This window comes from Corylus avellana, chromosome ca11, assembly GCF_901000735.1.
Source record: "Corylus avellana chromosome ca11, CavTom2PMs-1.0".
Taxonomy (NCBI): Eukaryota; Viridiplantae; Streptophyta; class Magnoliopsida; order Fagales; family Betulaceae; genus Corylus; species Corylus avellana.
The window spans coordinates 20188389-20202975 of NC_081551.1; the positions used below are offsets into that span (position 1 = coordinate 20188389).

At 36.7% G+C, this 14587-nt stretch overlaps 1 protein-coding gene across 1 annotated transcript; it reads right to left on the reverse strand.

The window, feature by feature from the left end:
* Window positions 1-7505, reverse strand: LOC132166576 (hexokinase-1-like). Its single transcript, XM_059577420.1, has 9 exons — window positions 6911-7505; window positions 5235-5385; window positions 4963-5145; window positions 3887-3961; window positions 3548-3703; window positions 3132-3230; window positions 2903-3033; window positions 1043-1124; window positions 1-758 (listed from the first exon to the last, which is right to left on the reverse strand). The coding sequence occupies exons 1-9, from the start codon at window positions 7180-7182 to the stop codon at window positions 411-413; spliced, it is 1497 nt and encodes a 498-aa protein (XP_059433403.1). The 5' UTR covers window positions 7183-7505; the 3' UTR covers window positions 1-410.
* Between the last annotated feature and the right edge of the window lie 7082 nt (window positions 7506-14587).

A 14587-nucleotide genomic window follows, 5' to 3' on the forward strand; every position in this document is an offset into this window, starting at 1 on the left:
TGATACACAAAATCCTGTTTTATTTGCAATAGTAACAGGAGAGAATGCTCCAGCATGGTGACTCTTCACAGAACAGTTTACATTCCCTATTTTATTCCCTAACTCAGGACAAGTGCTCTCAAAATATGCTGGTTCCAACAAAATATCTCAACATTAGGAAAGCAGCAGAATTAGAGGCTGCAGCATGAAAGGTTGAGACATACTCAACTGGAACCTCCATATTTGATTCACTGTTCTATTATATGCTCTGCAAGACCATAAATTAAGGCTTTGCTCGCATGGTCTCTCGAACTAAGATCTCAGACAAGCTCTAAACCATCCGGGATTGAAGGGGAAATGAAAATACCAAAATAAAAAGAGAAAATAAAAAAAATCGTTCTTCTTCCATCTACCTCGGTTTTGATTGCTTTTCATGATTCATCCACGCCCAGGTATTGGGAATGGGAGGCAGCAAGGAGGGCAGCTCCAATGCCAGAGCCATCGTTCGAGTGCTGGATGACAATGTTGTCCGCGACCTCCTCTCCCAACAACTCCTTGAGCGTACTCTCCATACAGCTGCTGAATTTAGAGTAGTGCTCATACAACCCCCCATCCAGTGCTATCACCGCCTTCTGCTTCTCCCCATCCTTTATCGTGTCTCTTCCCAATTTCTTCAGGATGCCGAAGATCCCAGCAGCAGATAGACGGGCTCCTCGTGTAGCAACAATGTCGCAGACCTCCACAATGACTTTTCTCATTTTCAGGGAGGTATTGGATATCTGTCCAAGAAAAAATTCACATACAAGAAAACCCATAAAATTATGTCTGTGACCTTAAGATTTGCTTGTTTTAATTAAAATGCCCTCCCAAACACATCTTAACATAAAAGTTAATCCCGGGAGAAAGTATTACACAGAAGTTTGAATTACTTTGTATCATTTCTTACTTTTTTTTCTAAACCCCCCACCCCCCAACAAATATAAAATAAAGGATAAAAATGAAAAGTTTATAGAAAGGCTGAATAATTACAATTTTATCCAACAGTTTGGGCAGGTATCTTTACCTCTAAGACATCCTTCAATTTGCTCCCAACCACTCTTAGATCTGAAGACGTGTCATGGTGCATTGCAGACATGTCGGGGGTCCTGCATATTTTACATCAACAATGTAAAAACTCTTATGCTCCAGCCCATCAGAAAATGTATGGGCAATGCATCCATGTACTGCAAATGGAGAGAAATCTAATAGAGGCAAAAAAACGTAAATAAATTAGAGTGTAATTTCAACAGCCATGGCATAAACGTTAACAACGAGACAGAGTCAAACAAGTGATACAGCAGTGAATAATTCATTCAACTTTATCCCTCTGCCCCTCATTTTCCTTCCACAGATTCAAATACTCTGAAAAAAAAAAGGTTCCTAAAGAACAGTTTTTAGTCATATGGGATTATAAAATTATGGGATAAGTGCAAAATCAGTCCTTGGGCTACACCAATTTGCAAATTGCTCCTTGTGGCAAGCAAAAATGACAAATAACTCTCTACTCCCAACTTCCATTTGGAATTTTGCCAGAAACCACCATGAAAAATGTCCACCATAATAAAAAATATAAAAAAGGAAAAGAAAAAAGTTTTAAAATAAGGAAAAAGAAAAAACAAGGGGGAGGTCGGCCACCACAAGCCGGCCAAAGGATGGGGTGGTTCAGCCACCCCCAGATCTGCCCAAAGGGAGTGGTCAAACCGCCCCCATAACCTTGGGGGTGGTTCGGCCACCCCAGGACAGCTAAAGAGGCTGCCCCCCTCCCCCCAAATTTTCTTTATATATATGTCATTTTATTATTGATGCTGACGTGGTAAATTGACGGTTTCCATCCAAATTCCAAACGGAAGTTGGGAGTGTAGAGTTATTTGTCATTTTTGCTTACCACGTGGAGTTTTAAACCACTTTTATACCCTAGGCAGCTATTTGCAAATCGGTGCAACTCTCAGGACTAATTTTGCATTTATACCTAAAATTATAAAACTAGAATGCTTCCTAAATTTGAGTGTGAAGGAGGTCCCATTGCCATGCAGATAAAATATGGGGGGAAAAAGAAGGAAAAAAACAGGCAATTAGCATAAATTCCAATGAACAACTGCAGCTTTACAGTCGTATACTCGTATTCCACATAATTAGAATTAAAACTGAATTCACCTAGTGAAAAAGGATTACCACTCTATTCATACGGAGGGAATAAAATTATTAGACAGTCCGTATCAATGGTGAAGTTATCATTTGAATCAGCATAATAAGCAGCAACGAGAACATGTTTTGACCCTCCAAAATCTACATACATTACCAAACCATCATGAGTTATATCTGCCCATGCATAGAAAACCAATTAGAACAGCCTCTATAACCCCTGTCAAGCCCAGCAGGAACCAAACAAACAATAGGATGATGAATAATATATGGCTTAGGTTTGAGACTTGGTACAAGGTTGGGTTAGGTTGTTTCAAATGGTAGGTCCAACCAGAAGTTCATCCTACATTTATAACTAAACCAACAAGAAATGTCTTGATATCCTGTCATGCCCAACCAAAAGATACTAGGCTTTTAGGTTTGTGCATTTAATTTTAGGACGGGTAGGAATTGAATGGCATGGTGGCTAACCTAATCATTACTTGAATTATAGTGTATAGGCAAGTGTTCTGGTGTGGAAGAGTCGTCGCAATTAATGAGTTACAAAACTTGCGACCCAAACTTAAATCAAAATACCAAATTCATACTTAAACAGGTCAATCTTCATTGGTGCCCCATAAATATGGAATATAAGATAATATCCACAATCTTGAACCTGGATGAGTAAAAATGGAGTCACCACCGGTCCACCGGCACAAGAGACAAGGTTAAAATGGTTTGCCTAGAAAAAAATTTGGCGCACCTCAGTATGAAAGGAATTTTCAGTTTGGGTGGAACAGTATCACCAAAAAATTCAGCTTCTTCCGCCATCCTGCACAAAACTCTGCGTACAATGTCCCCCAAATACATCCCAGAAATGGTCTTCTCGAAAATCTGCACACAACAATCAGAAAGGTTTAAATGATATACATTAAGCTATTAGTATAAGCAGTGAGGTAATTAAGATGTAACTAAAGTACAAGGGTTGTTACCTGTTCTCCGGGGTTCAAACTCTCAGCATCCAGTGCTTGATCATATTCTGTTAGTGGGAGGTGTGATGACCGGAAGTTTCCCCACTCCATATTTATAACCTACAGTATGATCATTTATTGGTGGTTAATTGTCTTGCACTTAACAATCAACATTGAGAACCTACTTTTGAACATATCTGTCAAAAAAGAAAAGAGATAGAAAATATGTGAAGGTCACAGGGCTAGTTTGGCAAACCCTGTCCCCTTCCCCTCCCCCTCCCCTTATTTTCACTTCTCCATAAGAAATCAACGGCTTGGTTTGGTAAAGGGTTTTGTATGTGATATAAAGTAGAAAGAAGTTTTGAATTTTTCGTAAGGAAAAGTAAAAAAGTTCAATTTCACAACATTTCATAACAAATATTCAAAAGTATGCTAACCATGTCTCCTGATTTAGGTAGAAGACCATGCCACTTGGGAATAGCATGTGCTCGCTCTACATATGCCGCGTTTGTTCCAGTGCCCAAAATGACAGCAGCAATGACATCCCGGTCGTAGTATCTACCTCCTGCTAATGTTCCAATTGTATCATTGACCTGCATCATCCCAGCAAATTAGCATTGCCCAGAGTAAAAACAAAAATAATAGTCAACAGGATGAAACACCAAGAAACCCAACAAAAATAAATTTTATATTATACCAAACTGTTATTCATCCTCCCAGCCTAACAGGAACTTTTAGACATAAACCTCTGGAAGTAGAAAAGAAACTGGTCTTACCAAAGCAGACACTCGCATATCAAGGCCAACTTTTTCGATGGCTTTGGTCAATTCTCCAACCACATCCTGTCCAACCTATAACATTACCAGCCAATAAACAAATTACAAGAGAGGATTAAACATCAGAAGTCAGAAGTCAGAAATTTGGCTCATTCGACATTGCCTTTTAGTTTTGCTCTTTGCTTTTTAGCAAAAAAGAAAAAGCATTAACAAACAACTCAAAATACAAAATACTCACATAACACTTAAAACAACAATTCTAATATTTATTAAATTTGTAAATATTAAAATTAATATAATTATATATAATCCAAAGCTGTCTAGACCAACTGTTACAGGGACCCACCCCTGCATTAAACTTCGAAGGGGTGTGTGTGTGTGTGCGCGCGCGCGCGAGAGAGAGAGAGAGAGAGCATACTCATGCACTTGTGCATTGGAGATTCTAGGAATCAAATTGGCTTCATGAAGTAAAAAAATTTGATAACATCAAGGATAATTAATTATGTCAATTTCTTTTATATTTCAGCTAAGTTAAATTGCAGTTACTGACTTCTATTCTCAACATAGGTATGTGAACTGAAAGAATCTCTTCAACAACAGAAGGTGCAACAATTTCAGAAGCAACAAAATGTTCTGGAGTGCTTTCCATTTTCCATCACATCCTGTTTCTAGATCATGAAATTAGAGTGCAACTCATTTTTCAAACCAGACCAAGCACTGGGGCCAGCCTACCTGCCTCTAGGCAAATAAGCATGCCCATAATATTATCATAGTTATTACCATTGAAAAAGATAAAAATAAATGTTGTTGGAGCAGAAGCAATTTGCTTAGCTTCACATCCGTCCCAAGGTATCATTTCTAATACATATGTGGGGAAACAAAAGAAGATGGAAGACACCATAATGAAATCAATAATTTCGTTACAGGTATAATTAGTATAAAATATTTGCAAAGCTTTTATGCCTGCTTCTTCTGGACAATGGACCACAGACCTAATGAACACTTAATAACTACAGACAGGGAAGACAATATCAATATAAAAAACTGCCAAAAACGAGTCAAAGTAAAGGGTTTACCGTGTCTTCGATATTGAATCCTTTTGTCCACTTTATTAAAGTCCCAGATGAAATTGATACTTGCCTCACTGGGAACGAGAAGGTAAAACCCAGCTCCCTTTGTCTACCTGACGCAGGATGAAGTCCTTCACCTTCCGTAGCAACAAATTTTTTGAGAGCTGTGGCTATATAATCAAATAACGCCTGGAGTCACATCATCTAGAATGTTTTAGAGTTTGAACCATTTAAAGCATGTGTGAACCTTTAACAGACTTGTTTAAAGAAATACTAACTTCTGAACTCCCAGTCATCAAATGTGGAGGAATTGAAACTTCATCAAATTCTTGATCGACAACACGTTTGTCTGTCCCACCCAGCTGCACTCGCAGGACACGGAAGTTTGTGCCTCCAAGGTCCAATGCATAAAAAAGGCCTTTCTCATCCCTATTAAAATTAGAATAAAAGTGAGTAATGGGCATGCTAAGCTAAAAATGAAATTCAACAGTACAAGAGATCTAGACGCCTGATATTGCATCCCATTTCACATAAGAGTTATTTATTTTCCATTATTTAGCAAACAATAATACTTTTCATTTTTGAAACAGTCTCTTCTTTCTTCTATCATTTCTTTTTACTCATGATAAGCCTCATCCCTAATTGCAGATATAATGCTTTACACAGCTGTGAATATTAACATGAGAGAGATAGTCCATTAGAAAATTGGTTACTTTATGCAGCTGTGACTAATTAGCCAAAACTATACTCGACAACAATAAAAGCAGATAAAGATGTCTCACACATGGTTCTCCATTCAGCCTAGTTAATTGTCTAAAACCATCACTTTTCAATTGATATTGTGATGAACATCCACTTTGGCCAAAATTTAGTTAGCTAATCATGAATTGCAAATTTATATTTAACTCTATATACCATGAGAGAAAACTCTTCTTCTTTTTTTTCTTTCATAAAATAAGAAAGTTGGGTTGCACTCAGCAAAACATTTTACTAAATATTTCCTCTTCGATTTTTATTAATTTTCAGTGTATAATTTACTAAATATTCTCTTCAAAAAACATCTTCCTTGGTGATTTAGAATTTTACATAGCCGAATTAAATTGGAAAATTTTCACTTAGGATTTGCTTTTTGACCGGCCCAACCTTTTTTCTCTTATTTATTTGGTTTTTCTCTTTGATGTTCAAATTAAATGCTTGTCTAGTTATTTTTTGGGGATTAGTGTTATGTTTACTTGTTGGGTATTACTTGTTCTTTGCTATTTCCTTTTTCCATTCTATGTCCAATGGTCACCTCCTTTTCCCCCTTGTTTCATGTCATGCTCATATCTTATACCATGTAGCTTACCGTCTCTAGTAAATCGTCAGCCATAGATAGACCTCCAATAAAGGAGGAATCAAAGAGTCCCACATTCAATAACAAATATGAACCTTTAAAAAAATATATATATGTATATAGATGGTAAGCGACATGCGTAATATAAGATAGCAGCAGCATGAAATGAAAAAGGAACAAGTAATACCCAATAAGTAAACATACCACCAACTCCCACAGAATACCAAACATGCACATGGTTTTAACAAAAAAGAGAAAACCAAACAGGATAAAAAGGTTAGGCCAGTCAAAAAGCAAATACAAGGTGAACTTTTTCCAATTTAATTCGGCTACGTAATATTACAAATCACCCAGGAAGAAGCTTTTCTGAACAGAAAGCTTCATTTGACCAAACTTCTCTTAATATTTCACTCACAAACATACTAAATAAAAATAACCACAAAAAAATTCCAATTAAAAATAAAAAATAAAATAAAAACCTATACTTATCCCTCTGAAATCTGACAAAAATGAGGCTTTCAATCAAGAAGCCTTCTTTATTCAATCATGAATTAAATCAAATCAAATCAAATCAACGAAGAAATGAAAGAAAAGAGAGTTCTTTTTGTGTGCTTTTGTTACCCAGAGGGGAGGTTATCGACGTAGCTGATGATCATCTTGAGCTTGCTCCCACCCTCCGATGCGAGACCGGCGTGCATCTCAACGGTCATGGCGTCCGCCACCTGTCTGAGCTTCCCGATGGGGGTCCCACACTTGTCCTCGAAGTCCTGGAGGATCGCCATGGCCCTGGCCCACTTCCCCGAGCTCCGCATCCGGTGCCGCACCACCAGAGCCGCCGCCGCGCAAGCCGCCGCCGCGCACACCACCGCCGCCGCCACCGCCACCTTCCCCATCTATCTCTCAATCCCCACAAATCAAATTCCTAATTGGTTTTCTATGACCGTAAGGAATTCGCAAATCAAAGCCTCGTATTCCTTTGCATGAGCTATGAATCGGTCCGAGAAGAGAAAAGTGTAGCAGAGAGAGAACGAAAGAGAGCGGAAGAGTTGAAAACCCCAGATCGGAGGGGGGAAAATGGACAAGCTGGGGAGCGATTTTCCCGGAAATAGTTCGTTTTCTCGGAAAATAAGCCGTTTACCGGTTCTTTCTTTTGATTTTTGTGAATTTTCAAAAGGGGGGAGATACGTAAGCGGTGCTCGATCGAATGAATCTTATATTTTTTGGGGAGTTTGGGCTTTGGCTACATATGGAAAAGGTCAAAGGGGCTGAGAAATGGTCATGGTTTTGTCTTGAAATTACGATAATGACATACCGAGTTCGAAGCTTTTGTACTTTTGAGATCCAGGAGGGCCACGTGTACGGTTCTGGGTGATTACCACGTGTAGTGTAAGAGTTTGCGAGCCTGTCCTGACTGAGGGGAGATCGTACTGGAAAGGATCTTTATGTTTTCTTCGCTTTTTTTATTTATTTGTGCGGAAAATATTTTCTTACAATTTCAGATAACGTGTTAATACAATAAGTAATTATATGGACCATCTTTTTATTCTCTTTTTAACTTTTTAAGGTTGATGTGGCTTTCAAAATCACCGTTAGATCAAAATTCAAGTAAGATTCATCTAAAATTTAATAATAATTTTAAAAGCCACATCAGCTTTAGGAGAATAAAAAAATGGTCTCTAACATTATTCTAATACAATTTGAATTAGCAGTTGACCTTCACAAAGGTATATTTATAGATGTGCATTTGCATAAATTCAAATCTTATGGTTCTTGTCTTGAATTTAAACTCAATTAAAACTAATGAAAAAAAGAGAGACGTGAAAAATTATATTTTTATCTCATAATATTAACATGGCGTCTCAACTAATCTTATTAAATGGTTGGTTGAAAATATCATGTTAGTTTTTATGGATAAAAATATACTTTTTATCACGACTCCTGAAAAAATGTCAACTTCTTAAATAAAGTAAAATGAGCTGGATAATCTACGACAATTATGCTTATTTACTTTTTAAAATTGATGATAATCTAAAACATACAAAAATTGAATAGAAAATAGAGAGTATACTTTATGTGCATATGTCTTATAAATATTTTACATAAGTAGTAACATATTTATTATGTGATAATATATATTATTAAATATGTAAAATCTAATTTAAACCATGACATGGTTTCTCTCCATTTCCTTTAAATGTAAAGGATTTTATTCTAACAAATTAACACTTTATTGTGTGTGTTGATGTTATTTAATAGATTGTTATACGACTGTCATACAACTGGGCGGGATGACATGGAAGTGAAAATTACCTTTTAATTTTACTTTTTTATAAGCCCTTCTTGATTCAAATGATAATTTTTATTATCACGTTATCTTAGTTATATGACACTCGGAGCATCCAATCTAGTGGCTATGGCCATGTCGGGGGTGATTGTTTGTGTCCATCCAATTGGCCACTGGAGTCTGGCTCGGCTCCACACCTATCTGGTTCTTGTCGTGTCGTTCCTTCAAGGGTGCCAAATCAGTTTCAACAACAAAGGAATCCAAAAAAGTGGTCCTAGAACATCTTCTTCTTCCTACAAAAACTAATCTTTTAATTGGAGTTGGATGGAGACACCTTATTCCTAAGGGAATCTTTTAACTTTCTTGCATGTTAGGGCAGATATGTATGGGGAAGATACTCCACCTCTCGCGTCAATCTCTCAAGATGACTTGGTGGGAAATGGTAAACCGTAAATCTGTCATCCTCATTTGACAGGTGTTTGGAGCTTTCCTGAAAGATGGAATCTTGCAACACAAACCATCTCTTGTTTATCTGCTGCATATAATTCGATTCTTACTTGATAATATATATAACTTCATTCTCTAGCCGAATCATATTCCAAGGTTGATTCTCAAGTGAATTGAGATGAAACAAACTGATCGAATAAAAATGGAATTCTTAAAATCTTTATTGTATATCTAAAGTTTTTTTTTTTTTTTTTTTTCCCTAAAACACTCCTCAAAACACAAAAATAGTTTTCACATTTATGTTACGTCATAACACTTTTTTCAAACAAAACACGTTAACAAACATACTAAGACACCAAACTTGGGTGTTTTAGTAAGTTATAGCTTCTATATGTGATGATTTCACGACTGAATGAATGTGGGCTATAGAATTGCAGCAAAGAAACCAATTTTGAAGGATACAAGCTGGTGAAATTAGTCACAACTGACTCACAAGAAACCATGTACGGTGCAGGGGAAACTCATACTAAAGGGTGCAGATTCCTGTGGGTTGGCTACAATCATAATGGAGGAGCATTTTCATAGCAAAAAGCAACAGCCTCTAATTGATCGATGATTCATGGAAAACACTGTGCATATGCATAAATTTTGGAAAGGCTCAGCTTTGTACTTATGTGTATAGGAGCTCCACAAATACAGCATCTCCAACAAAATTTTGTTATCAGTACGAAACATGAAATTATCCAGCTAGTTCAGCAGGAGTTGGAATTACAGGCACAAGAAAATTCCCATATGGCGAATCGAAGATTTTAAATTTTCCAGTGCAGCCATCTTGTTGTGCTTGTGTTACTGCAATATTTTTGGCCTGTTGATTAGTCGAATTGACTCCAGTAGTTCGGGCCACCGGAATCTACAAAATTCAGTGACATATTAAACTTACGTGGTTTAAGAAACTATGCAAGACTATAAGAACAGAGCCAAGGAGGCTAGGAGGTCATGGTTACCTTGAAAGTTTCCACAGATGCTTTTACACTTTCTTTCTTGGCAACAACTGAGGGGGCAGTCCTGCACATATAAAGGCGGTATGAACAGCTTGCACTCTCTGAATCTCATATGAGTATTATTCAATGCAAAAAATTAATTGATCTTAGTGCAAAAAAAATAAGACTCTTTCTTTTAGACATTGGAAAAGAATTGGTCAAACAATGAACTCTTTCTTTAATCATTTTCCCAAAGCTAATGAACCAACAGACAAGTACAATAACATGCACTCCATCCATCAACATCACTAAGTGCCCTGTTTATCTAAGAATCATATAGCATCAACCACATAACATGTCGAGATACATCACTTGAACAATTGCATCTAATATCAACTGCCACAGCAAATTCAGGCTTCATCAAATCATGCCATCATATTTGACATTTGGGTATCTCAAATTTGGACAAAAAAAAAAAAGGCTTATGTCCATATAGGAGGGCACTTGATCAATTATCTTAAACTCCAAGCTATGTGGTCACCAAACACAAGAGTAATGTTAGAAACTTTATCTCACAATGGTCAGTCTCAACTAACCCTTAGATTAGTCCTTTGTTAAAAAAAAAATTATGATAATTAAGACTACTACGTCATCATTGTGGGATAGTTGTAGCATAAAAATGTAGTATATAACATTACTCAACACAAAAACTAACAAGTCTGAGCACCATGTTGTATCTTAGATACCGAAAGTCCAAAACTTAACTTAGAATTCAAGTCCTACTTCTATAATTTCCCAGATAACTAGAGATGACTGCCTCACTCAGACAAATATGAGTATAGAACTTAACCCCAGCTCAAGCCATTGTATACAGAAATCCATAAGTCACACTTCCTACTATTTGGCTTCATTATCCCAAAGCCCAGACATATTCAGGTCATCAAAAATCACTTATCTTTCTTTAAGCTCCAATCCCACAAATGAATAACAGACAGCATTTGATATTTCAGTACCATCCCCAAACTCAAGTTAAAACCCAATCCCCAGTCTACCTATTGCAAATCATAACACTTACCAGTTGCAAAAATTACCAGAAAATTACCAGAAAAGAAAGAAAGAAAGAAAATCATAACCCCACCAAAAACTTAAATTAAATATTTTTTTATTTGATTACGCAAATCATATTCAATTACCAGCTACCCACTAGCAGATAAGCTAGCTTTACATTACATACAAAGCCAGAATTACTTTGAACTAAACTAATTGCAAACAAATCATAAATGGCACTATATGCTTCTAAGAAAGAAGAAAAGGGCCATCCCATTTCAATTTACACTTTCCCAAATCGGATTCTGTCATTTAGAAAATCAAAACTTCAAGTTTTGAATTCATCACCACCACTGCGACTCCGAGCACGTGAACTAAGTACAAATAAGATTAACAAATATACAATCACAAATCGACGATTTGAGCTCTAGATGAAAGTTAATTTCAAATATAACGAAAAAGAAATCATAGATTAGAGATATTAAAGGCGACAAGCATTACCGGCGAGGCGGTGGTTGGTAAACTTTTCTCCGCTTCGGTTCAGGTTCCATATCCACGATACAATCACAAATCAACGATTTGAGCTCTAGATGAAACTTAATTTCAAATATAACGAAAAATAAATCATAGATTAGAGATACTAAAGGCGACAAGCATTACCGGCGAGGCGGTGGTTGGTAGACTTTTCTCCGCTTCGGTTCAGGTTCCATGTCCACGAACGGCTTCAACTCCTTATCTGGTAAAGAAACCCAAAGAAAAGACCAACCTTTTGATAGATTATGGGCCGCCAGATTTGTGGGTTCTGACCCATCTCATGTGGACGGTGATCCATTAGATAAGGAATTTCTGTCAGTTTCTTCTGGTCTTTGAAAAGTTAGTTGGACCAACCCACTTCAGGTGCTTCGGCCTCATTTTACAGCCCACCGGTATTTGTGACCATGAGTAATCATATGCACTATACCAAAATCCCATTCGTTAATTAATGTAACAATATTTATCTATTGGATTAGTTATTATTAAAAAATAAAATTAAAAAAAAAAAAAACAAATCAAGGGCTAATAATCATTGTCATATCAGCCTAGTAAAATGAAGTGAAATGAAAGTATATAATATGTAACATTACTTTTACAAATTGCAACGACTGCAAGAAGTTGTGTAATGTATGTATTAGACAAGTTAGCTGAAATTTATGAAGGCAGTGTTCCAAGTTAGCTGAAATTTATGAAGGCAGTGTTCCATGTAGCTGAAATTTACTACAAGTCCCTTATAAATTGATGCGGTAGTTCATGTAACATTTATAACAATTTTTACTATAATTTTTAGGGTTAAATACTAAAAATCACCATAGGGTTTGGACACTTTATTTTTTTCCTCTTAGGTTTTGATTTGTATCATAGGAGGTATCTGTGGTTTTAATAAAGACCAAATTAGTCCTTCCATCCATTGACCGTTAATTGACTTAATGGAAGTCCATGTCACTAACACGTAGACCAATTAAAATTCGACACCTGGCATAAGTAGCCACATCATCCGTGATGACATGGCCAACTAATTAAATTTTTTATTTTTTAAAAAAATTAAAAATATATATATATATTTCAAAAAGAAAGAAAGAAAAAGAGAAAAAAATAAAATAAAATGGCTAGAGCACCCCTTGGCCATTTGGGGGTGCTCTAGCCACCCCCTTTGGCAAGGCCACCCCAATCTGGCCGGATGGGGGTGGCTCTTGGGCTCGACCGCCCCCAGTGGGTGTTCAAAGGGGTGGTTGAAACCACCCCCAATGAGTACTGGGGGTGGTTTGCCCTATGGAGCCAAGATGGTGGCCAAAACCACCCCCAATGGTAGTTTGGGGGTGGGGTGGCCAAAACCATCATTGGAGGTGGTTTTGGCCACCAGTGGGTACTGGGAGTGGTTTCGGCCACCCCCATAGCCGGCCACCCCCAAATGGCCAAGGGTTGGCTTACGGCCACCCCCAATTTTTTTTTTTCTTTTTTTCTTTTTTTTTTTTTGAAAAAAAATATTTAAAAAAAAAACTAATTAGGTGGCCACATCATCACTGATGATGTTGCCACTTATGTTAGGTGTCGAATTTTAATTAGTCTACATGTCAGTGACGTGGACTTCTATTAAGTCAATTAACGGTCGATAGAAGAACCAATTTGGTTTTTATTAAAACCACAAGTACCTCATGTGATACAAATCAAAACCTAAGAGAGAAAAAATAAGGTGTCTAAACCCTATGAAGGTTTTTAGTATTTAACCCTTTTTAACAAACTTAACAGTCAAATTTAATTATTTAGTGGTTAATATGGTAAATAATACATGAACTACCGCTTTAGTTTATAAGGAATTTGGAATGCAGTGATCTATCTGGTACAAAGTTGGAATATCTGAGGCCCACGTCCAATATGAAAAAACCCCATACCCCATGCCTATATACGGGCTGCTCTTTCTTTGAGGGCTATATGAATCTGCTTTACATGGCCTAGCCTAAGAGACTGGGGATCTTTGAATATGGCATGAAATGGGCCTGGAATTTGTTTTGAAAAAACATTGGTGTTTTTCTGGTTATATATACGTATATGTATACACACCAATTATTGTCTTGATCACCTTTTTGTAGTTTCTATTTGAAAGCCTCTAAAGGGCATATACTCATCAAACCCTAACCTATGATTTTGTTCTTTCGGTAAATCCAAGAAGACATGAGCATCCTAATTGAGTTTGAGACAGAATTTTGTGAGGATATGTTGGAGACAAGCTCAGGTCCAACAAGTTCTTTAGGGGACTGCCACCATGCTAGCTAATTGCATATATATATATATATCATGTCCACTCAAGAAACTTTTGGTAGTTAAGCATGCCTGAGAAAGAGAGAGAGAGAGAAGGGGTATAATTGTGCTTCAATTCTGAACACTAAACATAGGTTTAACATCATGAGATTCCTGATAAAATATAATAAAAATAAAATCCTTAAATATGTCGCAGGCCACCCCACATGTGATTGTGTTCTTTGACAATTTACAAACATTAATTCCTAAATCACACGGTTAGGATATTTTATATTGGTATCACTTTCAGGATCTCCGTAATCATTTTCTCACACCCCCACCATCGATAAATGTTCTTCCCATTTGTGAAATTTGTTTTGGAAACTGATAAGACCCAAGTCAAATGATGATAGATGCAACTAATATTTTTATTTTGGGGACAACCGACAAAAGGGTCATACAGGACAATCTCGTAATTCACCATCTCCTACTTTCTTAAATTAAATGCGAGCCATCGAAAGAAACTCACAGATTTTTACGCAGCAGTCCATATTTTATGTGATTTATTTCCCTCAAATCTTACGAAAATGCTTGGGATACTAAAACTTTAACTTCAACTCATTTTACAAATTGATGTGACAATTTATGAGTAGTGAAAGATCAAAAGTGTAAAAAAAATTTTGAATTAAAATTTATATTAATTCCTTGCCTAATTCAGTTGGGGGGACAGAGACAGAAATGGGAGAACATTATAGGTTTGAGGAGACG

Coding starts and splice junctions, on each gene's coding strand:
- LOC132166576 (XM_059577420.1), bottom strand. CDS start 7,182: ATGGGGAAGGTGGCGGTGGCGGCGGCGGTGGTGTGCGCGGCGGCGGCT. Junction 3,962..4,962: donor GATTCAATATCGAAGACACG/GTAAACCCTTTA, acceptor GTAATGTTATAG/GTTGGACAGGATGTGGTTGG. Junction 759..1,042: donor AATTGAAGGATGTCTTAGAG/GTAAAGATACCT, acceptor TTTCTTGGACAG/ATATCCAATACCTCCCTGAA.